This window comes from Anopheles arabiensis, chromosome X (genome assembly GCF_016920715.1).
Source record: "Anopheles arabiensis isolate DONGOLA chromosome X, AaraD3, whole genome shotgun sequence".
Classification (NCBI taxonomy): Eukaryota; Metazoa; Arthropoda; class Insecta; order Diptera; family Culicidae; genus Anopheles; species Anopheles arabiensis.
The window spans coordinates 8,765,300-8,793,058 of record NC_053519.1 but is presented as its reverse complement, the minus strand read 5'-3'; the positions used below and the strand labels follow the sequence as shown (position 1 = coordinate 8,793,058).

At 47.0% G+C, this 27,759-nt stretch overlaps 1 protein-coding gene across 4 annotated transcripts; it reads right to left on the bottom strand.

Annotated features, from left to right (window-relative positions):
• Nucleotides 1–571: 571 nt before the first annotated feature.
• On the bottom strand, nt 572–26,229 carry LOC120905729 (cytosolic purine 5'-nucleotidase). 4 transcript variants are annotated; one of them, XM_040316764.1, is made up of 7 exons: nt 25,471–26,229; nt 17,977–18,193; nt 5,865–6,152; nt 5,521–5,794; nt 2,619–3,608; nt 1,971–2,514; nt 572–1,890 (listed from the first exon to the last, which is right to left on the bottom strand). In XM_040316764.1, exons 2-6 carry the CDS (start codon nt 18,093–18,095, stop codon nt 2,302–2,304), a joined length of 1,884 nt encoding a protein of 627 aa, XP_040172698.1. In that variant the 5' UTR covers nt 18,096–18,193; nt 25,471–26,229; the 3' UTR covers nt 572–1,890; nt 1,971–2,301. The 4 variants fall into 4 exon arrangements, with proteins under 4 accessions (XP_040172698.1, XP_040172695.1, XP_040172697.1 ...); XM_040316761.1 differs by lacking the exons at nt 17,977–18,193; nt 25,471–26,229 and adding an exon at nt 12,632–13,146; XM_040316763.1 differs by lacking the exons at nt 17,977–18,193; nt 25,471–26,229 and adding an exon at nt 12,632–13,146 and having other exon boundaries at nt 572–1,885.
• Between the last annotated feature and the right edge of the window lie 1,530 nt (nt 26,230–27,759).

Below are 27,759 nucleotides of genomic sequence, written 5' to 3'. Positions count from 1 at the left end.
GATAAACGCTTTTGGGTAGTTCTTGATTATCTTGAAGGTGAGAATTACACTGAAGTCGGGTTTGCAGAGAGTTACTTTTTCAATTGATACTAATGTATCCTGGCTATCGTATAACAAATAGGTGTCTTGGTACGAACAATTTCAATAATTAAAGCACAATAATAACCGAATGATTCTTTTCGAGCCTCATCAATTCAGTTAATTCCAGAAGACGCTATAATTGCTATTCTTGCTTATTCTATTATCATATTTTTCAGTTATCTGGACGACCATCTGACTGATGGTACAGTCCGATGCGGAATAAGTATTGACGTCCTATAAGAGAGAACGTTTTAATAATAATAATTAAAAAAAGAACACATTTCTGAAGATGTTTCTCGGAATGTTTGATTGAAGTTGCTGTAAATGCTAATGTCCGCGCAGTTCATGCGTTAATCCTTCAAGAAAATGTACTGCCCAACTACCCCCAGAAGAGTCTGAGAAAGTCTAAGCCTAGGTGAATGTTATTTAACCCATTTTCGACAATGCCATCCGACGGCAAAGGCGAACAAAACAAAAAATCGTGCGCATGTAACGTTTCAACAAACTCTTTATTAAATTGTTTTATTGTTGTGGTTTGTAACGGCATAGAATTAGCCTAACGCTTTTTTGTTGTTGCATGTTTTTTCCTTTTTTGTTGGCTATTTTGTTGCTCTCTGAGAAGGGAAGGGATAGTGGGTTGAATCTCCTCCTCCGCTTCCAAGCTTCCACGTAGGTACGCAAGCCTGGGAAAAAACCGCGCAGAAACGATCACTTTAATTTGTTAAAAAAAAAAAAAATGCAACTAAAACCCTAAAGATGGACACTCTGGACAACGGCCCTGGAGGAGATATGTTTGAGAAGGAGCGTAGTATAGTAGGCGCGAGCACCAGAACGAGCGAATGAATTGAGCATGAACAGCCGGTTTTTATGTTGCTTCTTTTCTTGTTTGCTGCATGACCGTGGTCTTATTGCTTGTTTTTGTTGTTGTTGTATTATACGCTAAACGCTTGTCTGCCCTTGCCTGTGTATAGTATAACGAAAGAGTAGCAACCACCGAAACGTTCCTGTGTACTAGTATTATTTCTTTGCGCTAATGGCGTACTTCCGGTTTTCCCTCCATCCCCACCATTCACCTAAACAATGCAGGTGGTTGAAATTGTAACGGGCAAGAATAGGCACAAACCAAAAGCTCACTCAAAACACACACACGCGCGCAGCAAAAGAACGCGTTTTTCGGGTTGTTCTTTCACCATTTGACGCCCATACTTTTTTTGTCCAAATATTCTCCAACATCCGGATATTTCTGGCCAAGAGATTCGCTGCCTATTTTACTAGGGTACGTGTACATTCACCGCGAGCGCGCGCGTGTGTGTGTGTGCCTTTGCTTTTGGGTTGTTTTCTTTAAAACTAAACCTTCATCCATCTTACTACTAGCTGCGAAAGGGGAAGAATAACCTGTCTTCCTTTGTACGAACGCATCTCTCGCTAGAAAATCTCTCTCTCTCTCTCTCTCTCTCTCTCTATCTCTCTATCTCTCTGTCTAGTATTTATATATATATATATTTTTTAAACATGTTACTTAAGCTCCCTGTAACGTACGCGAGTTTAACAGCTACATTCTTAACAACACCACAACAAGCCCTGCACACCATTCACCCCCCTCCACCTCCTACTCCCCGTCTCTCTCTCTCTCGCTCTCTCTCTCTCTCAGCGTGAGAGGTGCAGGGACCAACGAAGCTAAAAAAACTAAACATTGTCACCACTTTGCCGAGCAGTTGAGTTGAGGAAATGAAATAGCAGCCGCTTGCCTTCGCTATGCTACGCTTTCCGCCCGGGGTGCTGGGCAACTCGTCTAATGAGCAAGCTGATCTAGAAAAAAAGAAAAAGGAAAGCGTTTTAGTGACAGCGATTAGAGAAAAAACAATAAAAATAAAATAATTAATTCCTACCTATGCAAAATAAATTAACAGATGGCATAGTTGTTAGACGGCGGGCTAGCAGTGGGAAATCATTTTAAATTGTAAAAAGAAAAATAGGAAGGAGTAGAAAGGAGTAGCAGCAGCAGCAGCAGCAGGCGCCTTGAAAAGAATGGTTTTTGTGCGTAGCACGGCTCTGTTTGTTTTTTTGTTTGTTTGTTTGCCTCTGTCTGCCTTTCGCTCCTTCCGTTTTTTTTAGTGGGAAAAATCGTACCAAAACAGTAAAAAAAGGAAAGAAAAAGATTAAACACACACGCGGCGACACGTGGTGTAAAGGAGAGCGGTGTTTTCTTCTTCTTCTTCTTTATGCCTGGGCGGATGCAGGGCCATCGCTGGCGCCGGGCGCTTCACCACCCTTGGTGCGCTTCTGGTCGTCGCTGTCCTCGTCCGAGTAGTCCTCGTCGTGCGTGTGCGTGACCGAGCGGGGCGTTTCGGGGCGCGTGTGCGGGACGGACACGCTCAGCTCCGACCCGGTGGCGGACGGGAGCGAGGAAGGCTGCGGTGTGCCCAGCAGCAGCTAAAAACAAACAAAAAAGCAGGAAAAAAGATTGATTGATAATTTTGCGCAAACAAAAAAAAAAAAAAACGGTTCCAACGGTGACAAAACGCAAACGATCGTACCCGTCCCACCTCCTTCGACTCGTCCCCGCGTGCATCGGCATCGCCCTCGGCACCCTCCTCCTCGTCGTCCAGCTCGTGGGGCGGTGGGGCCGCGGCGGCGGACAGCTGCAGCTCGGCGCGGGGCGGCCGGGTGCGCTGGATCATCGGGGCGTCCAGCGTGAAGCGCTGCTCGTGCGCGACGGTCGACTCGTGCGGCAGCAGCATCGCCGGCGCCCGGAACATGTACGAGAACGGGTAGTACATCAGGTTGAGGATGGTGGCGGCGTACAGGTCCGCGTACCGGACGACCTGCCCGGCGAAGAACGTCTGGCGGGAGCCGGAGCGGAACAGCGAACCCATCATGCCGTACGCCAGGTCCATCTTGTGCGTCACGTCCCGGATCGCGGTCCGCACCGACCGGATGTCGGGCTTTTCCTTCGCGCTCGAGTCGAGGTTTTTGTACAGGTCGCCCAGCCGCACGTCCAGCTGCTGCAGCTGCGCGAACAGCTGGCATTTGTCCGTCCACACGTGCAGCTCCTGCACCAGCTCCGGCACGATCAGGAAGGTGCGCCAGCCCCGTATCTTCTTGCTCTTCAGGATGTCGCCGAAGATGTGGTCGCCGATGTACAGCACGTCCTTGCCCTTCGCGCCGATCAGCTTGGTGAACACGTCGCACGAGCCGCCCGAGTACACCTGGTTCGCCTGCAGCGGGCCCATGTGCGTGCCGACTTTGAGCGCGCCCGTGCTCGTGTCGACCTGGCGCAGGATCGTGCCCTCGCCGAAGAACAGCGGCTTGCGGGCGTCCACCACGATCGTGTCGAAGTACGTCTTCCAGTCCCGGTGCGGCTCGTCCGTCTTGCCGCCGTGCGGGAAGTCGAACAGGAACGTCATGATGCGGTCGGTGAACATGTAGTCGCTGTTGGTCAGCAGGAAGAGCTTCGCGCCCGACTCGCGGATGCGGGACAGCACCATCGGCAGCCGCTCGTCCTTCTTCACGTACTCGTCCAGGTTCTGCGGAGCGGGGAGGGAGAAAAAGAACAATTAGAGGTGGGCCAAAGAGGATCTAAAAGCGAGATGGATTGTATGCTTGCCCGTTACAAACGTTTTCAAACGCAACGGAGTCATTTTGAAGCGTCACCTTTGGGCTTCGGTGGATACAACATTCAGGCTTATTCTATTATGAACTAGATTCAAGTCGAGAAAATGAACTCCACAGTGAACTTTTGCATAGAAATGAACATACAAAATTCATCAACTCGACGACGAGACATCTCGATTACAAGAATATCATCCGCCTAATTGTAATTATAAGCCCCAAACAGTGAAAGTTTTTAGTGAAAGTTTAAGGTAAAACATGACTGGTAATGAACGTGTCCAAAATGATGATTTGAACGGTTTAAAAGAGGCAATTTTTTTTTGGAAGTGAAAAAAAACGTTCCAGAGAACTTCCGGAGTACATGGAGCACTGGAAGCAATGCTCGAGTAACATTAGTGTTGGGTTTTATGAATCTTTTGTTGAGATTCATTCATATGAATCTTCAGGGATGAGTAATTCAAACCTCGAATTCAAATCTCCAAAGATTCATGAAACTTTAAAGATTCACGTAACTCTGAAGATTCTTAAATCTCCAAAGATTCGAGAATCTCGTAAGATACATGAATCTTCCAAGACCCATGAATCATTAGAGATGAATGATTTTTTTTAAATATTGAACTGGCTTGACACCATGCCTGTCGTGGGTTCAAGCCTGGCATGGACCGTCTCGCCGTATCAAAGCAAACTATCCGGCTGTGTTGTAAATCCCAAGAAGTCTCGAGAGCCTCTGTAGGCAGGCATGACGACGTAGGTTGTTAAGACAAGAATAAGAGTAATTAGAAGCTCTTCATCATAGATCTCAAATCAAATCATAGAGCTTTTATTGGAAATTGATGAGTCCCTAAAGATTCCTGAATCATTCGAGATATAGAAATCTTATGATATTCATGACTTTTTTGAGATTCATAGAAATTCACGAATCTGTAAGATTCATGAATCTTTCTAACAGAGATTCAGATTCATTGAATCATTTCAAAGAATCATAGAGATGCATGAATCTGAATCAGATTCACCCTACACAGTGTAAGATCCTTGACAAAGACATCAAGAACTTCTAGAGACGCTTGAAGTATCTCAACAAGTCATTCCCCATCAGTGGGAACTATCCTAATAATCGGACATTGTGCCTCGCCTCACTTGACTAGCAGTTGGGCCCTTCACGATTCTAGTCAGTTTTTTGTATGGAGTTTGACAGTTGGAGGCTGATATTATGTAAACACTCCATACAAAATCACCCATAAAAATAGCCTGCAATTTTTAGCCTAGATTATTCTAACCGCATTCAAACAGCTGACAGGCTAAAATTTCAGCCTAAGAACTTAAAATGGAAAGGGCCCCAGTGTATGTGAAAAAAGTACGAAGAAACATTGAATTGATATTTTTATTATACCTAGGCTATGTAGCGTCTCCAAACACTAAAAAAGCTTCACGAACTTGTTTACAATCGTAACATTATCGTTTTATGTAGCAAATGACGGATAAATTAAATTCCCTCATTTGATAAATGTAAAGCCATTAAAAAAAGTGTTAAAAGGCTAAAACTATTATGATTTTAATTTCTGAATAGCTCAAGTACCAATCGTTTCATATTCATAACATTCAAAAAGATTCGTTAAATAACTGGTAAATTATTAATAAAACAATAAACACTTTTACACTACCTCTGATGATTGATTTAGGAAGAGAAAGGATAAACAATCTCATTCTTTGTTAGTTACGTATTATATGGATAGCCCCCAAAGTTTTTCGTTTTTGACATAATTGCAAAAATTAATTTAAAAAAAAATCGAAAAAAAACCCTTTGATGCTTTGTTTTGACTGCCTTACCTCGAGCGTCTTCTTCTTGAGATCACCGTAGATGTGCACCCAGTCGACGGCACCGCGCACGTCCTGGAAGATCGACTTGAACGACATGAACAGCTCGCCGTACTTGACGCCGGTACGGTCGACCTGCTCCGCGTACTGGGGCGAGTGGGTGAAGAAGTCGACCAGGCACGCGAACAGGTACGTCTCGGGCAGATTGAACAGCGTGTTCAGCACGTACACGCGGCTCTCGTCCAGCTGCAGGAACTTGTTCGGGTACAGCTCGTACACCTGGTGGCTGCACAAAAGCAAACGGTACGGCGTCATTTCGCTGCGCTGCTGCTGCTGCTTACTTAGTCTTTACTTACTGCTTGAGGAACTCGAAACCGTGCACGCACACGAGGATGTTGCCGTACGCGTCCACCTTCAGCAGGTTGCCGTACAGCGAGTCGAACCAGAGGCCGCGCACCGGGAAGGACGGGTCGTACTCGAACTGCCGGATCTCGGCCGGGTAGCCGAGGCTGACCAGCCGCTCCTTCACCAGATCGAACCCGAGCTGCTCGTACTGGGGCGACTTGTACTCCGCGATCGTGTAGTCCATGTCGAAGCCGTAGAACTTGATGTTCTCCAGGTGCATCGACCGGTTGACGAAGATTCTGTTGGGAGGCGGTTGAAAGTAGGAAAGCATGGTGGGATTAGCGCTGGATGGTGGCAGAAAACCCGGCGGCCCGTGGTAAATGCGTATCGGGTTGACAAATTGTGTCCGCATTGTGTCCAATTTGCTCGTCACGCCAATCACACCGCCTGGCCCTGGCACAATGGCACCGTAGAGCACGTGGCGCGCGCGCGGCATGTTTGAATTCGGAGGAACTGCCATGGTGACGAGATGGTGGTAATTGATGCCGAAGCGGCGAAGCGCGGACCTTTAGATGCTAGCCCGAAAATCCCGTACAAAACCGTGAGATATCCTCTCTCTCTTGCCTACACATCTACACACACACACACATCTACACACACACACACACACACAAACAGCGCGTTACCATGCGCACTTACTTTGCGCGATGGCAGACGCTGCAGCAGCCACTATCGGTTAGCGTGGAGTGGTCGCACAGATCATCCTCCGTACTGGAGGACGACAGGCTGGAGGAGGAACTACCGCTACAGAGCATCATTACTACACGCAAACACACACACACACACACACACACAGGACACTAGAGTAGATGTCTGGAGACTGGACTAGTAGTAGCAGGAACTACACCCAGCGCGACCTGTATCGAAGCACAAACCCAACCCGAATGGTCGGGAACGCGCTTCTCATCGGCCGTCGTAGCCGCAATGGTCCTCCCCCAATCCCCCCCCCCCCCCTTTGAACAACAAACACATGTGCTAACCCTTCAATGCGTCAAGGTGAGCTGGCCGAGTGAATGGCAACGTTCCGTTTTCTTGCGCGTGGGAATGGCCACTGCCCAAAAGGAGCTAAAGAAAGCAAACAACAACAAAAAAGGGCCCTTGGGAGTTCATAGAATTTGGACGATTAGAAGCTCGGAGGAGCCGTCCGATGACAGTTTTCAGCGAAACTTTAAATTGGCGGCACACACACACATACACAAATATAATTTCAATTTCCATACCGGAGGGATCTCATTACAGGGTTTGCCATTCCAATTAACAATTGTCCACAGTATACTAGCAATCCTCGATTTGTAAAACACAATTGTCTACCACTTACAAACAAGTCAAGCCGTTTTTGGTACACTGTCCATTTCAATTTCACAATTGTCGTCTTCGAAAACACACGTCAGATGCGGCACGGTTTGTTTCGGTTTTGGCTGGAACGTGTATCACTTGTAGTTGGGCTGCTGGGCAACATGGACATGTTAGGCATTTTATGTATACTTTAATCTTTCAATACAATGCAGGAATTTTGACATTTATCGGTGCTTTTACTGGTAGCCAATGAAAAAAAAAATTACAACGTCCCAAAATAACCTAAAAACTGTAACGATCCAAGAATAACTAAAACCAAATGATAAAACTGCTTAACATGTCCAAATTGCCCAGCTTTCCCATATTCTGATATTCAATCAAGACCTGTATACAACATGGTTCAATTCTTACAGACAAGTGATACACGTTCCAGCCAAAACCCTGCCGCATCTGACGTGTGTTTTCGAAGACGACAATTGTGTAATTCAAATGGACAGTGTACCAAAAACGGCTTGACTTGTTTGTAAGTGGTAGACAATTGTGTTTTACAAATCGAGGATTGCTAGTAGACTGTGGACAGTTGTTAATTGGAATGGAAAACCCTGTATGCTCGTCAACGGTCCAGGCGTTGCCGCCCGATGAGTGCTGCTTACACCTTACCAGGGGAGGGGGTAAAGAAAGCAATTGGGACGAGGGAGCAATTTATGGAATGTCAATCTCCCCGTGCTTCAGATGACGAATGGCAACGGAGATGGACTCGAGCGGGGCGGTTGGGGTTGTTTTCGAGTGTGGTGAAGCATGTTTTACAGCCCTGTGGGCCGGCTGACCTTCCCATTCATTCGTGGCGAAGGTGTTTGGAGTGGGGCCAAAAGAAATGCGGTGACCTGCGAGAATTTTCCACAATTCTTCGCCCGCAACCCGGTCGGCATTGGTAAGATGCCTTTGGAATCAAAACTGCACCAGAAGGGTAAATCAGAAAAAAAAAAAAGAAACGTCCGACAAAACGGGCGCATGGAAACATGCCCACCTTGCCCATCGCCAAAATAAACGCACACGAGAAAGGTATAGGAGAGGTGCTAATCCGGTGGAAGCGCATTACGCGATACTGCTTCAATTGGCCGCGAATGGAATGTTGGCCGTTGGATGGCTCGTAAAATATCGACATTTGTCAGCGTTAATCACCAAAATCTCGGATTGTGCACGGGGGACGTGCATTGCATCCGCCGGTTAGCAAATCTGTTTATTGAATTTTTATTTTTACGCTGCAATCTAATAATAACGCACCCTTGCAGCCGTGTACATTCGGAGCCAAAGCGAAACTAAAGCGCATGGCGGATGGCCGCCGCCGCCGCCGCCCGGATGGATGTCAAATACCAATTAATTATTTTTAGTCATTAACGCCAATATATATGTACGTACGTTTTTCCTACGAAGGGTTTGAACTTTATCATTATTGTTGCATTTTTGTTTGTTTGTTTGTATGAGTAACGCATTGACACGTTAAGGCGCGTCACAGCTTGCACAGCGAAGAATAGCACACGCCACAATAAACGGTACAATGGAGAGCTGGTAATAGCATCCGCCAGAGACACCGGACACGGGGCGAGCGATTAAATAGTAAAATAGCGTGTCGGTTTCACTGCCGCTGCAATGGTGCCGTGCCATAACGCTCGGAGGTATTACGTAGCGCGGAGAGAGGTCATGAGTTCGAACCTCTCTCTAGTGGGGGAGAGAGAAGGTAAGAAGATGATTGAATGACGATACACAGTACACACTTCTCCTTACCATACATACATACATTAGCGACGCGACTTTCAATATCTATTAATGTGTTTTTATGTAAGTGTTAATAATTCGACAACTCAATTGCGCGCCGTTGTAATAAAAACAACTAGCGATAAAATAAACCCATACAAAGGGTTTGTTACGGGTATACGCGTGCCGAATCAGCCTTTCTAAAAACTGCATGTACTGAATTTCCTTCCAACCTTACAGCGTCTGCTGATCTTTAAGGCAATTTCAAATCCAATCAACATTTTATTGGCAGCACGTCTCTGTTACCAGTCGTAAACAGGCAATTGAAGCTCTTGGATTTTATGAGATAATTAGACAATCAATTTGCTCAATCTTTCATTTAGCGTACGGAGCTCTGCGATTGTACGGAGTTGGGAATTGGGAATATGATCACGTGCCAACACACAATCTATGGCCCTGAAGAATGCATGGGGAATCGTAGAAAGAATCTGTTGAGAAATAGCACTGACAGAAATAATTTCAGGGGAACCTAAAATTTCCATAGATGTTCCAGAGATACTCTTCACTCAATCCAAACATTTGGACATTCAGGTCAGACCTTCTGGTACCTTCCGTACCATTGGAGATTACGAGTGTACAATTCAGGAGAAAAATCCTATCGAAAGTGTTCTTCTATAAATTTGACAAAAACCTAAAAATAATGATGGCAAAGGACTTTTAGGTAACATATAAATAAATCAAATTAGTTCTTGACAAATCCAGTAATGCCTAAGTCAGATCTAGACCCTAGCCGAAGGTCTGTGAAGAAACGAGGTCATTAACCAAAATCGATTTGGCCATTTTGTAAAATTCATGAACCAAATAATAACCTTTTTACGATGACTAGACCGGCTCATCATTGTAATCATATTCAAAATTTCGATTCGAAAAGGGTTTTCTGATGTCAAACTACCTGTCAAACGAACTTTTGGCTAGTTGTCAAAGAATTCTTATAAGATCTGGTTCGTACACAGACCTTACCATAGTCTGTTCGCTAGCGCGATAAGAATCATGTAATTAAAAAAAAAAGTCTTGTTGTGAAAATGGAACCGTAATCTTAATATTGTTTCAATAACAGCGTACGAACCAATTTTTGTAAATCTAAGTAGAAAAAAAACTGGTTTTAGGTACGCATGATCAAATGAGTTTGACATCGCTGGCTTGAGGCTTTGCGTTGCTTTCGGTTTGGCGTATCAGGGCGCAGACCGGCATCCTATCCATCCTCAGAGATATCACGTGCTAGCCACACACACACCTCCATCCAGGCATTGATTCATTGATGATACTTCTAGTAAGATAACCCATGTTCCACCCTTTAGAACAGAGTACGCGCGCCGAGCTGCTCTGTTGCGCAGTATTACGCTCTTATTCGCGCGTCCTTCAAGCACATCGTCACTGTATCTGCTGCTTAATGTTGTGCAGTACACGCTGATGCTTGTTTTGTTTTAACCCCCCCCCCCTCGCTCTCCTTCCCTTCTGTTTGTCCAAGAGAGCAGCAGGGAAAAAGGGTTTGCGCACACGGCGCAGTCTTGCGCCGCCAGCGGGACAAAACAACACATCAAAACAACGATCAACCGTGGACGCGGGTCTCGAACCGTGCCTGTTTACGGGCCATGGGTGTGTATGTTATTGCTTCCAACTTCTAGTGCCGAGTGTTGTGTGCGTTTTGTTGTTGTTGTTGTTGCTGTTTCTGCAGTCACCCGGACGAGGCCGCAGGCGCATGCCGCTGCGCTAGAAACAACAACCCCGAAACCCGACGCGGAACGTCCAACGGAATTGGCAACAACGGCCGAGGGCCGATGATCTCGCGCGGCGCGATGTGTCCCCCCACCCCCCCCTCCCTGCTGCTTATCACGCAGCATCATATTCACCCTGGATTGTGTTCCAATCACAATCTCCGAGCTATTCGCAATCGGGCTTAGCGATCGCGCGCTAAGATCACTCGCACGGGATAGCTACGTGGGCCACCGAAGAGGAAGAGAGAGAGAGAGAGCATTGGGAAGCAGCCATTGCCATTATCAAGTGTCACAGCAACGGGTTCTTGGAGTGAGACAAATTGAGAAATTATTCCATTCCCAGCAAGCTGGTCATCTTCAGGAAAAACTCGGCCGTGTTGGAAGATGCGTAGGGAAGAAACGATGTCCTACCACGACACTGTCCTTTCCAATTATTATTCTTGCCCGCTGCTTGACGGCAGCATGTCGCATCATGCGTCTCTAGGCAGGCAAGAACTCATTAATATGATAAAAAGGAAACGGCGCCGAGGTTGGGATTGGTGGTACATGGTTTTAATTAGGGAAAGTCAACGGCCAACGGCCAATGCCAGGGCACACGCAATCACACCGGCCAATCCACAGTGCTGGAGAGATTCGATAGATTCCCTCCCCCCCCGCCCCGCCACCCGACGCCTTCACTTTCCGTTTCTTGTTCACACGGCCCGTCCGTCCGGTGCGCGGTTGGGGTTTTCGGGGTTGCAACACACGCTGCCCAGTGATGGTGATGATGGTTTCGGACGGTCCCACAATCCCCCAACATACATCTGTTCCGTGGGTTGGAAAGCTCATTTGCATATAGAGTGAGTTGATTTCAAACCGCGCGCAACACGTGCCGCAACCGCCGAATCCCCCCTCCCCAAAAAAAAAAAACGCGCCTTGATTGCTATCACGTGTAAGCGAACTACGGGAATGTATCTACCACCGTCCCACGTATCTTACGCCTCTCTCTTGCTCTGTTTCAGACTATTAATTCATTTGTTGTTTGGCTTTTGGCATTGCATCTGCATCCGTTAACTTTAATAGAATTATCGAAAACTGCACGCACGTGGAACGTCCATCATTGGTCGCTCCGCACCAGGGGCGCCCCCTGGATCCTAACTTCACTTAAAGGTCGCATTAGACTCGGTGTGAAATTTTGCTATTTTTTGCTATATTTTATTAAATATTTTTTTAGGAATATGACTTGTCGTAAACCAGTAAAGAAAGGATACTCTATTCCACATCTATTTAGCCGGTAAAACACATTGAAACAATGAAATAAATACATTTCTCTGCGATTCCCGGCCGACCATTATTTTCCACCGTGAACAAAGCCGGGGAGCACAAGGAAATGCAATTAATGTATTACCTTAATATTTTTTTATAGTATACATAGTTGGGGAATTGAATATACTTTCTGTTGGTGTACGATAAGCCATATTCTGATAAGAATTATAGTATACATAGAAGGGGAATGGAATATCCTTTCTTTTGGTGAACGATGTGCCATATTCTGATAAGAATTTATTGAAGTATAGCAGAAAACCCTAAAATTTCACGTTAAATTTCGCTGGTGCTCTAACGCTTGGCTTAATCGCGGGCAACTTCTGTGCTAACTGTCGTGTACCGAAAAAAGCGTGAAACTTTGGTGAAATTAAACTGTGCTCTGCGTGTAACTCTTCCACAGGGGCAGCGCCGTGTACAGTGTGTGCTGGTGCCCTCTCTATCAGCTGAGACCGAGAGGCTAATAGGGCAAGGTTAATGATTAAGCGTGTCCGTCGGCTACGGACCAAGTCTTCCAAGTCGCCGTCCGCCGTGGAACAGAGATCGCCCAGCAAAAAAGAGGCCGCGCAACGCCGCGCGGCCACACGTACCTGTGGCTAATTTCGCGCTTGTAGCCGTAGGCCGGCTTGGCCACCGCCGTGTCGGCGGCCGTCGGTTGATTGGTGGCCGCGCCGGGCTTGCGGGCGGCCGACCGGGACCCGCCCGAGTTGGCGCGCTGGCGCAGCTCGGCCGCGGTGGCCGGCGCCAGATGGGGCAGCTTCGCCTCGAACTCATCCTGCGAGATGTCCGGCATGGTGGTGGTGGTTTTTTGATCGAAGTCAAACGGCACGTCAAGCACACACAAATTTACACAGAAAAAAAGGGAACACGATTAAGGGGCACGACGATCGGTGTGGGAGATGCGCATATCCCTTATAGGGACGCTATGTTTTTTGGCTGGAATTGGCACACACACACGCACACAGTAACACACACAGACAGGGGGGAAGTGTAATAAAAATAATTGGAATGCCGTTGCACGGGCTTGCGAGGTTGGCGAAGTGGAGGAGAAGACACAGATGACTGCCAGCCGTTGCGACAGTTGAATCGAAACTGAGAGCGAACACGGACGGACGCTCGCTGACGCATCGGGACGGGCGGGCGCCCCCGAGTTGTTACATTGCGCGGTTTGGAAATAGACACACAGGGGCAAGAAAGAGAGAGAGAGAGCTGCAGGGCGAGAGTGGAAGGGGTAGGAGAGCGATGATAGTGTTTTCGAGAGTGAGAGAGAGAGTGTGTGCAAAAGAGAGCGCCGCCCCGAACGCACTGGAATGTGGCGCGCCGTTTGACGACGCGCGTGTGCCCGACGCTAATCATATGCGCCCCCCCCCCTCTGATGACACTTGTAGTGTCGAATCTAAGTGCCCCGTTAAACCGTCCGAGCACCTTCCCACCCGCTGATATCGCGTAAGATATCGCTGCGCAAAGATGCAGAGGGGTAAGCACTGGGTCTAGGGCCGGTTTTTGGGAAAGCTTGGAGAGGAGGAAAGGCACGCAATCGACCCAGCGGCCGCACTACGAAACGCGGCATTGCTGGTCTGGAACTCTCCAAGCTGTCCGAGGAGAATGCACCACAAGGTGGGGGGGGGGGGAAGGGAGAAAGCTTGTGGGTGGTGGTGGTGGGGGTGGTGAATCACAACACCTGATAGGCATTGCATTGGACGGTGCAGTTGCGCGCGTTTCCAGGGGCCCGTGGGCGCGCATGAGGCGTAAGCGCTTTCCCTTGCAATACTTGTATGTGTGTGTGTGTGTAGGGGGAACTCATTTACCCTCTTTGCTAGAAGCGGAACCAGCGCTGTTGATGGTGACGTCCACACACACACACACCAACGAGCTCGAGGCGGTTTCTTCTTTCTTTTGAAGGCCATGCGCGGCGCAGTTGCAGTGCCGTTGGCAGTTCAAATGAATGAGTGGAACTTGTACCTCTGTTGTGTGAGATGTACAGAGAGATAGATAGAGACAGGTAGAAACAGAGAGAGAGAGAGAGAGAGAGAGAGAGAGAGAGAGAGGGAGAGAGAGAGAGAGAGAGAGAGATTGAGAGAGTGAGAGATCGTGAAAGAGATCTTGTGAAATGCCAAGAGCGCGGTATCTATTTCAGCTGACTAATCCCATTGTAGTGATCCCTGAATGCTCCAAAAAGATCCCAAGAGACATCTGCCAATCTCCAACAATTAAAGTAGCCATCATCTTATCGCGCCGGGGTCCAATATCTCACACCTACTAAACATCTCTAGTCTAGCAAGAGCAGATCGGAAGGTAAACAAGGGCCCAACACCGAAGTTCCTCCCTCAGAAGTAACTTTAACGGGTCGAAGTACTGTGGAGATACACGCTCAGGATACAACGACTCCCGTAATTTCCGCAAGCAGTAGTGGTGCTTCCAGCAGCTCGCTTCGTTTGTGTACCACTTGCCATTTTTCCCTGGTCCGACAAGTCTTATCATGAGCATCACCATCGTTTGGGGAGCTATAGAGCTCACGCTCATCGCCACCCCTTGTAAACAACGTGTGCTCCTGCTGCAGATTAGCGAATGGCTTGCGGATCGATAATAGTGTGCTGCGGTGGGGTGATAGTTCCGGCACTGGCGGGGCGTCGCTCGTTCCAATCTATGCGGACAACTACGCGCTAACTTTCTTAGCATCTTCCATATCCCACCGGGCCACAGCCGAACGTCACGACGCCACTTGCGCAGCCCTATCGGCGCAGATGCAATTTACCGTATTTTGACCGGCCCGCCTTATCGCCCCGGTCTTTGTGTGCGATTGCTGCTGCCTATCGGTATTGACCGATCGATCGGATCTATCGCTGGGGGTCAGGGAATCGCCGGGTCGGTGGTAATCTACCGAAGCTGATTACCCGGCGGGCTCTGGTGCTGTTGTGCGGTGTGGTTGCGATTGCTTCCCGATAACGCTAACTGTTGTGTAGCGATCTCTCTGTCGCCGCGGTATGAGATTTTGGAAACGAAAGCTCCGGCACCGGGGGGGGAGGGTGCTGCGATTTGCGAGCGGTTCCGGATGAGGTCACCGTGGACGTAATCTCTCGAGTTCAGCTTCTGTGGCTGTGCGTGTGCCATTTGTGAATTCTAATGATGAGGTCCTCAACGATAACAATCGATTGGTGACTCTACTGACACAGGCACGCTGTCCACAGCGATAGTTAGCGTTTGCTTTCAACATTTCTCAACTATCGCTAACATTGGATCGGCAAACCATAACTTTTCCATGGAAGTATGAACCGAGTCGTCCCACCCAAATGTACGGGGTTTGCCATTTTGTGTCCGAGTTTAAGTGAAAACAAAAACAAAACACAGAATTAAATTAGTTATAGAGCTAATTTGTTAATCAAATTTGCTATGCAAACACTTACAAAATTGCGAAATTCCTTTTTTAGTAATATTTCACTCTTTTGTTGATCTAATTGATGGTTTTGTAATTTTCACAAACGTTTTTCGGCGATGAGGAATGCTCTCTCTTGCATTGCTAGTATCATTGCTGAAAATAATACGATTGTAAATGTTTTGTCTCTTTGAACTGCGTAGAAAAAATCGGTCTAAGATATAATATGCTTGTTTTGATTCAGAATTATCCTTTTTTGTAGCAACATTTGAAGTAAGAAGTGTACAAAAAACCTAGAAATAGCCGCCCGCACACAACAAACTGTTTCACTCGACTGGTTCAAGCTGTTCATGGTACAGAAAATGACCAAGATTTGCACAATAATTGACCCAATTTTGAACGGCACTTTGTTTATGGATGAGCCTCTATTTTCGCTTCATCAACAACGTGCCACTCAAGTATCAAACTTAGGGACACTATCAAAATACCAGCGAAAGTGGAGGAAATGTTCTGTTAAAAACAATAAATCAATTTTTAAACTCTATTCTTCACTTGTTTAAATCAATTAATGGGACTGTACTACACAGTTTTACAAAAAAATATGAATTAATTACTTCGAATAGGTTACTTTAAGCGTATCTTAGTACTCTTCGAATGCGCAAATCACCTCTGACCCCAAACAAAGTCCTATTCTTTATTCCTCTTTTTGTGATTATCATCTCGTGACGATTCGGATTTTCCACCCAATAACTCATTTCGGTACAAAAGCGTCAACAGAACAAGAAAGGCAAACGTTCTCCGATAAGGCGGTACCCGTCTGCGGCGACCGTTCCGATAAATCACCTAACATCATCTGAGCGGTCGTGGTTGCCTGTTTGCTTCTGCCTCTTACTGCCCGTTTCGGTTGATTCATTCGGCCTTATCTTTGCCATCTGGCGCCGAGCGCCGATCGCATTTCCCCGCCCGCCACTGTGTGCCAGGTTCAGGTTTTACAAACCTACATCGCGATGCAACGCAACAGCACCATCAATATAAGCTGCATCGTGCTGCGGGTGGAGCAAAAACACACAAAGACCGCACACGTTTACCGCAATGATGGGAGGCGAATGCGAGTAGGAAAATGAGCGAATGGTGCCAAAGGAAGGGACAACAAACCTTGTCAAATCGGCAGCGTGTAGTGTATTGCGTGCATGTTTCGCATGTCACACGGTGCGAGATTCAAGAGTGTTTGCTTTGCTGAGAGTGTATTTGGGATGCTTTGTCCCACGCGGGAGTCTATTTCCCGTGTGCGTGTGAGCCCTTTTGGCCCTGAATGTCTCGCAAGACGACCGAGCAGGACCGTCCATCTCCAAGGTACAGCTCCAAGGGATGCTGATGCTCCAACCTGAGCGTTAGTGTTAAGGTCGGCCCACTATCAGTATCCGAGACGCAGGGTCATGCCGGGCGATAAGGCGATCCTCAACGGGTGGCCTCCTTCGCGCGAGCAGTGGCCGATTTAGCACAGCGATTGGACTGTGTGTGAGTGTGTTCAGTAAGCACTGGTACCACATCGCGAAAGCTACCCAAAAAAAAAGACTCCTATCCTGTCCGTTTCACCGTCTGATTGCGGTCTTACCCTTTAAAAAAAAAACAACATCCCTGCCAAAACCATTGTCGGTTGAGGAGGGTGCTCTGGTCCCGTTTTATGCGGCTCTGGTTGTAACAGTTGTCGCGAACAATTCTATTTCGACTGACAGGACTATGGCCAGGATAGCGCTTTTCGCTTTAAAATGTATACCTTCCCTTCCTTTTCATAATGCCCAGCAAAAACATATTGGTCTGGCGGAAAATTCAAAATCTATTCTATTTCTAGCCACAGCTCGCGTATTGATTGAGAGTTGCCTGGAACGCTATCGAGTGGCCACTTTTCTTTTGTTGCTGTCTCTCCATACCGCGTCCTCATCTAAAGGTACGGCAAACTGAACGCAATGGGGATCCGAAATTTCCCTGTCTGGTTATTTCCCCTGCATCCATTTTAAGGTATATCTTATCGACCGTACCCAGCAAAAGCAAAAAAAAAGCCCAACTCAGTGGTTTCTCCCGGTCGTGTTCGTGGCGAACCGTCGTATATCTTTCTCACATGCAAACCGTACCGAAACAGGGTGGCCGTACGTTTTTTTTTTGTTTGTTCTCAACCCCCATCATGCTCGCACCGAAAAAGGGTCAACCAGCCGGAGGCAAAACCTAAAAGAATAAAACAAAACTAAAACGGTGTGTAGGTGTGTTACGTGTCCCGGTGGTGGAGGAGTTTGTTCCTTCACTTTCGTTTGTGGGCGTTAGGCACGTGTGCCACAAAATCCCGCGCGCCACGTGAACGTGCTTGCTCTACCGGCGTTTCAGAGCGCGCGTTGATTTAGAAACCGCGATTTTGAACCATACCCTCCCCACATACATCCTTCGGTTGGGTTGTGAAATGTGAATGGCTCTAAAATTAACATCATAATTTCACTGGACCGCCGGCGTGTTGATTCAATAGTGTACTGTTGATGCGCTGGTTCTTCCCCCACCCCCCATGATGCTAACCTGTGCTCGGCTTTGCGGTAGTACTTTTTCACATGTCCTTCGCCCGCCGCCATACCGCCACCGCCGCCGGCCGTGGGGAACGTTTGCGGCGACGGTAGATCCGCCGTCGGATAGTACATGGTGGGCGCTTGGTGGGTCTCCGGGCCGCCTCCGGGGTTGGGCGAGTCGAGTTGAGTTAGCTCCTTGGTTCGGGATCGGGATCGCGTTTCCGGTGCCGCTGCAAGCAAAAAGGGTCAAGACAAATAAATTAATAAATTGCATAACTAATCACGTTTTTCGGGCTTTTGGCGAGAGCACAAGAGCGGAAAAAAACGGATGCAAAAAACCGGGTTGAGTATACAGATTGAAAAAAAGAAAACCGCTCAACATAGTTGCGGCTGAGATGCTCCCTCTCCTCCAACGCGTTGCATAAGCGCCAGGCGGCGATGCCACAAAAACGAGCACGCTTTTGGTGATGCTTTGCCTACCTTCAGGCGCGCATTCGCTTGTGCAATTCTGGAGCACAACGCTTTTGCTTGGGTTGTTTCATGCGCGTGCACAATATGTTTATTGTTCCGCTTTACAGAGAGAGAGAGAGAGAGAGAGAGAGAGAGAGAGAGAGAGAGAGAGAGAGAGAGAGAGAGAGAGAGAGAGAGTGAGAGGCAAAGGAGTTTGACAAGGGAGGGCATGAGCACAGGTCGGAAAAACAACGTTCCTTTGTGTTGCGAGCAATGCGAGCGGAAAGGGGGGGGGGCGTGTGGGGGCATGATTGAACGAGAAACCTACGGAACGAGCTGGTGCGGTTAGAGAAAACAGTTTCCAGTTTGTACCGACACCAACTTCCACCGTCCACCGCCGTACCTCCGCCTATCAATAATTTCCGGCTCCTTTTCATCGTTACGGTGGGGGAGTGTGCTGCTGCATGATTACCGATGAGGATGATGATGACGATGATGGTGGTGATGAAGGTGTTGCATTACTACTACTGGTTGCGGGATTGCCCCTTCACTCTCAGACAGTTTTGCTGGGTGATTGTGTGCTCCTGCCCAGCAATATACATCGCTTTCTGTTAGAATGCTTGTAGATGTGTGTGTGTGTGTGTGTGAATGAGCAATTCCTGTTAAGAAGGCGCTTAATTGGATGCTCCACTGGAATCGCAATTGTAGTGCCCCCCCCCCCCCCCCCCCCCCCCTGGTACTCCGACGGAAGACCCGGGTCAGCTGGGCCGCGTGGCCCGATGAAGGAAGAATCAGCGGCAGTCAGGACACGTGCTTCAATACATCTCGGTTGTGCAGGTCGGAGCGAGGCGTACGGCTGGAGTGTACTTCAGGTTTGCGGATGGACAGGAAGTGGAAAAAAGAGAACCCCATTGCAACGTTTCCAATACCTTCCAAAGCGTTCTTGCATCGGAGGAAGTGTCTCGGATGTGGAGAGGAGGGTCCAGGATGATTTTATCAGTGTCTTTGCCAAACTGTGGGGTTTTGGGAAGCACATCGACAACAAACATCGAGACGTTACGAGCAGAACATTAGCACCAGCCGCATCATCGTTGGGGAGAGGATCTTGGAGGCGAGGATCTTACGGTGCACAGAGCACCGGGATTTAGGACTTTGGAGCTTACGGCATCGGGCTGAGCAGAAAAGTGCTTCCGATTTTACTGGGAAGCTTTCAACGATATGTGTGAGTGTGTGTGTGTGTTTGTTGAAGCATTATCGCTAGCCGATAACGAGATGTTTGCCACCAAGATCGAAATGTCAGGGCGTAAGACACCGAACTAGCTACGTAACCTCTCCAAACGGGCCCATCTGTTTGGGTAACCTTGACGGTTGAGGATTGCGGAAATCTCATGGACATCTTTCAGAGTTGCCTGAGATATTTCCATGCAACGAGAAAACAAAAAAAAACTCAACAAACAGAAAACAGTTGGTCAGCTCAAGAGACACAGTATTGGGACCAGTATCTCGGGTTTGGGTATCTACGTGGAGCTGGTGTGGAGTTCACAGAGATCACTCTAATGAATCGCACGGTAACGCACGCGCTAATCCCTTACCATTGGTGCTAAATCCTGATCAGATGGGGCACCGATAGGCTTGTCAAAAGTGTATTTCAATAGTGTATATCTGTGTGTGTGTGTGATAGGGTACGATGAAGAGAGCGACGGCTTAGCCTTAAATTGCTTTCAATTCACCACTACAAATCCAGCCGACTCTGGCAACGGCCAACTGGACCGGGGTAGGCGCTGCCGCCAGGCTAAACCCTGCTTCATTGCCGTAAAACAATAAAACTAGCCCATCTTTCGTGGGGATGCGGAGGCGATTATAAGCTTGCCGTGCGCTTGGGGAGATGTCGGAGGATTCCACATGCAGCCACAGGCTGCAGGACGGGTTGCAGTGTGCGCGCGATAGCGCTAATTTTAATCCCCCATTAATTGGTGGCAGCCACAGCAAACCGTTGCTACACTGTGTGTGTGTGTTTTTTTTTTTTAATTTGAAGTGGCCTGCCTAGAGAGATTTTCTATTCACTATGGAACGTAAAAAACCGCTAGCCCCGTTTCAACACAACAGTCACAAGTGACGGGAGAGCGAATTTGTGTTCACTCCATGGTCCACACAGACTGGGATGCAGATTCCGGATGGTGGGAGATTAGTTGAAGCTTTTTTTTTGGTTTTAATCCATTTCAGGACAGCCTTTAGTAACGTACATCAGCTATGTTTGAAGGTTTATCGCACTGTAACTCTACTTAGCCCCAGCAAAGCCCAAAATTCATGCGTCGGCTTAACAGTTTGCGTGTTGGTTCTCCGTAATTCATTTACAGATTCGGAGATACTATTTTCGAATTTGTAATGAACGTTTCTAACGATTGAAAGGATCTGAAATCGTCAATTTGGAGATTCACGGTTATGATCTGGGCTTCTTTCTCCCTGATCCGCAAACCTGATCTCGTTCTGATTGGATCCGATTTAAAATCCACTTTTATCTTTACATTCATTTCCAGTCAAGTTTCTCTAAGGTTTGATGTATGATGGATTTTCTTTGATTAAATCGTTTATCTCAACCAATATTCTTGGAGATGCATTAATGGTTTCTTTAAGAATCTGCCAAGAGTCTATCGAATATCTATGAATCTTGGGATAGTTTTCTTCTTCTTCTTTGGCTCAACAACCGATGTCGGTCAAGGCCTGCCTGTACCCACTTGTGGGCTTAGGCTTTCAGTGACTAATTGATTCCCCCCCATAGCAGGATAGTCAGTCCTACGTATGGCGGCGCGGTCTATTGGGGGATTGAACCCATGACGGGCATGTTGTTAAGTCGTACGAGTTGACGACTGTACTACGAGACCGGCTCTTGGGATAGTATCATCGTCAATTCTGACCAACTCTCGAAATTCCTGAACTTCATACAGTAAGATCACCAGGAACGCCTTTAGGTGGTTTTGAAGGAATTATTCGGATTCATCTCAAGATCACAATTCAGTGGCTCCTCGAACGCAGAGTCCTCGAAATTGTGAGATATTTCTGTTGGATTAGAATTCCAAGACCACATCTTTCTGGGATAGGTTTGGTTACTCATATGCAGCATATAAAAAAACTCCCAATATCTCACTACCCTTCTATGGTGGAAGTTGTGAACTGTTTAATACAGAAGGAATATAGGACGACCACATTTAGCAGCGAGGTTCATGACAGCGTTGCCATTAATTCTCCGGAGCTGCTAGAACTTGTAGCGTTACATACCTTTCGTCACAAGTTAGAGACCACACATCGTTTTGAATTGTGGTAAAGGTAAAGTCCTGCTCCATAATTCTCCTCTGTATCCTGCAATCTTCCTTAACAGCATCTGTATGCTTCAACTGCTGAGCTGTATGATTAGTTGTAATTGAGATTTGAAGTTAATGCTAGGGGAAGTAAAAGCCTACCTCGACCTAAATTCCATTCATTGAACTTTAAACACAATCATTCCGACCGTTTGCCTTACACAGCAAACGCTGCGTCTCATCCTTAACATATGCCAATTTACAAGCAAAAAAAAACGATTTTCTTGATTCCCACCTATCAAGCACATACGCTCATCACGATGTCGTTGTCGGTTGTTGTGCGCTGCAGAATTTGTTACATTGCCATCAGACCAAGGGAAGACGCCCCCCCCCAAACCCAACCGACGGACGCAGCAAAGGCACATATTTACCAGAGCACGGGGCGTCTCCTTTTATTTGCAGCGCAGCCCCGACCCCGCCACCCATGCGCGCGTGGCCGGCTCGTGCGTTTGTGGTCCTGTTTGTTTTGTCCATCTCGTTGAATCTCGTCTGGGAACAAACAAAGTGCTTGTGTGTAAAGAAAAAAAAACCCCCATCAAACGTGTGCACAACGTGTTTCTCCCCAGTTGCGGTCGGTTGTTATCGTAGCGTGATGCCCGCTGTCTCAGGGAGATACTACTCCTGCATTGGGGCATTGGGTGCTAACCGGTGGACTGTTAATCCAAGCCACACTCTTTCGCCTGCCAGTTCCGGAAGCCGGCAGTTGCTAAGGAGAAGGCGCGCGCGTGCACTATGGGCAAAGAGACGAGTTCTGCGAATACGAAAGCAAAAAAGAAAAAGAAAAAAACCTGGCAGAAGAAGAGCACGGAAATGACACGGAGCCGGGAAACTGGAAAATCATAATCCAACAACACGAGAACGATTTTTTTGTCCCACCTTTCCCACTCTCCGGCTCCATCTGCGGCTTGATAAGCCGATTTCGGAAGCCAACCGCGCGGTTGGTTACCATGGCCGCGGACTCCGGCAACCGCCAACCGCGGGGCGGCACACCGTGTGCTAAAGGCGAGCGTAGGTGTTTTTACCCACTCACACGCTGTTTGTCACATTCACACCGAGACGGCTTTTTTCTCTTTAGGCGAGGGAGTGGTAATTCTATTCGGAAAGATGTTCCTAGACCGATACCTATGTTTTTCTTCTGAGCCTGTGGTTTCATATCTGTGTATGTACATGCTTGCGGCGCTTTTCAAGGAGCAAAAAAAAAATCAACTTAAACAATCATACAGGACTGTTAAAAACACGCTCCTTTTCCATCGTTGGGGTGTGCCTATCGTTGCGTAACGCAGCACACATCAAGCAATAATTCCTTTGCTGGATTTCTTGTTTGTTATCCACCATCTTTTTAATGAAAAGCTTGCAGTTGCAGTTTGTTTGTGTAATTGCAACTGCAACCCTGTGCCTAAGCCCTGCTTCGTGCCTGCGATTTGCATCTCGTTAATCCCCGGGGAACTCTGGTACCGGTGCTGCACAAAAACAAAAAACAAAGCTCTTCCTATAATCCTTTTTCTTCTAGTGCAGCGAAAAGCAAATTGCACATCATTGGTATAGCAGCCCAACCAGCGCCTACTGGTGGATTCGCGACGGAGGGGATGGGGATGTAATAATGCGGTTGGCGGAGGAGTAAAAACTTTTGCACACACTGTAACGAGAGCATGTGCACTAGTGATGGGAAAAATGAAGATTTTGCCGGAATCATTTTTCGGTTAGCTCCGATGCTTCTGGAATCGATTCCGGATAGTAGGTCCGGAATCAGTTTCTGGAATTGGTTCAGGAATCAGCTCCGGAATTAGTTCCGGAATCGATTCCGGAATTGGTTTCGGATTCAATTACGGAATTGGTTCCGGATTAGACTCCGGGATCAGTTCCGAAATTGGAATTGGCTCCGGAATTGGAATCGGCTCCGGAATTGGAATCGGTTCCAGAATTGGTTCCAGAATTGGAATTGGTTCCAGAATTGGAATTGGTACCAGAATTGGAATTGGTTCCAGAATTGGAATTGGTTCCGAAATCAGAATCGGTTTCGAAACGGAGTGGATTTCGGCATTCAAAAAATGGCGTTTGGGTCCAATGATACTACGTATTGATGCATCCGTAGTGACGAATCCAAATTTACTTGTAAACGATCCATTCTGATGGCGATACCCGGACTGATTTCACTTCTGAAACTATTTATTTCAATTCAAGGACTGATGCTCATTCCGGAGCTAATTCCAGTTCTGGAGTCAATCCTGATTCCGTTACCAAATCAAATTGCGGCAAATTGCGATTCCTAGGTCAATTTTATTTCCGGAACCGACTCCGAAATTGGCTCCGGAATCAGAATCGGCTCCGGAATGATTCCGAGCACGAGCTCCCAACACTAGTGTCCACCACACGGCTGGTTGATCACCTTGTGATTATCGACTCGTACTGGAAAACTCGTCCACGGCACCACCAAAGGGTGCGAGAGTTAGGATGGTAAAGTTTTTACTCCCTGCTTTTTTTATTTTGTTTCTAAGCTGCTACCAACGGCTTGTGGTGCGGTGAGTTAAAAATAGTAGACCAAAACTACTGCCTAACAGTTGAGAAGCAAATTTTCCATCCATCACGTTGCTAGAAAAGTTTAAAACACCTTTTAGAAGCGAACAAAGCAGAATAGTAGTTGAAATGTGTTAATACAACATTTGTAACAAAGCAAAAACTACAATCTACATTACATTTCTTCGACACACGCGCAAGCAGCAGACAATTATCCAAAAAGCATCAAAATCGGGACTGGTGCCCGACCCCTGGGCTGGCTGCCGGAAAGGTGTGGGGACGTCTGACAGTGATGGATCGATACGATTTTGGGCAGCGTACAGCACACCGACACGCGCTGGGCAGTACGGTTTCACCGCGGCCACGTTGACCTTTATCTCATCTTTCAGGGGGAAGGGGCGGCCTGAGAAAACACCTGCAAGCGAGGAACGGGGCCGAAGGTCAACCGTCCCTTGAAGGTCCGTATGGAGCACGACCGACCCTGAGACCTGACAGGCTGACCGAAGCTGGTATCCGCGTGTGTGTGTGCCATGTGTAGGTGTGTGTTTTGCCACCCCCGCGCGCTCTCTCTCTCTTTTCTTTTACAGTATGGTCTGTGTTTTGGGGAACGCATCCTCTCATCTTTAATTTCATCGCAGTGCAGAGAGCTAAAAATACGCCCCGCGACGCGTTTCGCATCGGGATCTACCGGCGTGTGACCTTATTTTCAAACGGCCACCTGATCTCGGCGCTCCGTGCTGCGACCATATCCTACTCGTTGTGTCTGTGCTTGTGCGCACAAAGGGGACGGGGGCATTGAGATGCAGCACTGACCGGTTTTGGATGCAACCGTCATCCGCTCAGTGTACGGCTAGGCGATAGGGTTGATCCTTGCCAAGCCGCGCTTTTGGAAGGAAAATCGATGCCTTGACGGGTCGGAATCGGCTCGATTTTCGATGCTTCGCTCTTTTTGAGGTTTTGTCGTTGCTGGTTGCATCATTTTTTCCCTGTAATCTTGGGGAGGGGAGGGGATAGAACGGCATAGAACGGCAGTGGGCCGAGATAGAACTAAAAGAAGCAAACGAAAAACGTGTAATAAAGCGAAGCGAATGATGATAAGTGAACATGAGCGGGGTGTAAAGATACCCAGAATACGCACAAAGCAGCTCGAGATGGTGCAGCTTGGTTACAGCTGGAATGGCACTTACCCCAGTGGCTTTGTTCTTTTTTTTTTCTTCTTTTGTTTGCTGATGAGACAAGTGTGTTTTCTTCTTTTCCGTTCCCTTGCTGGAGAGCGCTAGCTGGCCGGCTGGTGCTGTGCTGTGTGGCGTTCCGGTTGATTGGTGCTGAGCAGCGTTGCTTGATGCTTCTGGTTGGACAGTCGAACTCGCCGCCTTAACTGACCCGGCAACACTTACGGTGCCGCAGTGTGGCACACGGGTTCACGCACAGCCGCACATTCGCGAAGGACACTGCGACACACGGGAAGGGCCGTCCGGGTCTGCCGAAAATGGGGGAACGGAGCAACACACACACCGGAAGGGAGAACCACACACGGGAAAACAAGGGACCGAAACACAGACACACACACACACGGATGCACGCACGGTTTTGCACTACGGTACGAAGGTGAGCGAATGCACCAAAGGGCAACAAACGAAAAGCCAGGGCGACCGCGGACGACTCTCGCGGAAACAGCTACGCTTTATTTGTTCGCCTTTCTGACAGCTGCACTCGGTGGAACAAAGGGTTTGACGTTTCGGCCGTTGTTTACATTTTGGAACAGCTGTTTGATGCTTGGGGGGAGCGTGTCGGAAGTCGGGCTTGTTGGCAAACACTATTGGCTTTCGCGGACGTTTTAAGATTGTATTGCGTGTGTGAAAGATTGTCCATTTTTGGTTTGAAGCTCTTGCAAAAACGAAGCACTGATTTCGCGAGTGAAAGCAAAACAGTCGCTACCGCCCGGCTGAAAACGGCTTCGGCGCGTACGGCTGACGGAGCTGTCAAACGCTTGAAACGCTTAGGCCGCGGTGTATGTTCGATATCGGCGAGTGTGTGCGAAAAAAATAATTATAACAAAAATATAGTTTTTCAGCATACCAGCTTACAATGAAACAGATTTTACGTTTGGCAATAAGGCAACTTAAGTAAAGTAATTAATTAAAATGCAATAATTTATGCTGACCGTAGTCTCGACTTGCAAGGAATAAGCTAAAACGCTTCAGCATTAAAATAGAAAATAAAAAAAACGCTTCGTATTTTTTTGGCGAATTTGTATTTCAACCGTATTTTGTTACGTATTTTGCTGCTGTTTATGAACGAAATATCAAATACAGTGGAGCGCCGTTTATCCGTGTACCTTTTATCCGGCTGCCCATTTTCCCGTGCTGTTAAGAAATGACAGTTCAATACAAAGGTGACATTGCGTTTTGAGGAAGATATTTGAAAAACGGTTATCGGAGCGCATTGACATAACAAAAAACAATAAATTCCCGGAAAATTTTAAAAATTCTCATCTTAAAAACTTAAAGTTAATATAAACTGAGTTATTTTTATCAAAAAATAAGATGATTTTTTAAAACTAATCAGGAGTTTGTGATAAAATATATTATTTGACTCATTCTCACTCACCCGTGTTGTTCGCATATCCAGGCAAGGTCGAGTCCCGATGAGCCCGGGTAGACGGCGCTCCACTGTATTTCAAACATCATGCCGGTTATCTCATATTTTGTTGCTGGTTATGAAGGATATATCAAATATCATGTATTTCAGATTAAATATAGTAGATAAAAAGGTTTTTTTTTAAATTTAATTTTGTACTCCTGTGCACTTTTAACTATTTATTTGATGCAATTTGCGTAGAAAATTCGGTTATTGCTGTATTTTAAGCGATTTCAAAGTTTTAGCAAAAAAAAAACTTGTAAAAACAAAATAAAAGGTTTGGTTCAACGTTGAATCCCTGCAATGTGGCATAAGGGAGCTGCTTAAGCGCTCATTAAAAGGCTCATCAGGAACTTTGATGCTGTTTAATTAGTCCAAAGGACGAATTCATGTCAAAATTGACTATTTTAGCCAATTTTGTTATTTGGAATATTAATTAGAATTGGACTGCTGAATAAGCAAAGAGATAAACAAATAAATGCATACCTAACGAAATGACAAATGTTTTCGGAGTAATTCATTTTAAAGAGAAGACAAAGTCTGCTAATCACACATTACAGGTAGCGTGCAATATGTAGTTCCGTGCGCTCAATTTTGTTCCACACACTCTATATATGCCTCCAAGCTCTTTTTGGAGCTCAACTGGACGCGCTCAATGTGCGTTTTTAGGCACTCTGCGTTGCATCACTTAGCTTTGCTCGATGTGTGGCATTTTAATTCATCAACTCATATTTTATAACCTGAAAACACATCCTCGCAACTAAAATCGTATCTCGTAGGTACTGTTTGTTTCTAGGGAATAATTTTCCTAAGCATTCCCATTCGCGCGTTTTGCG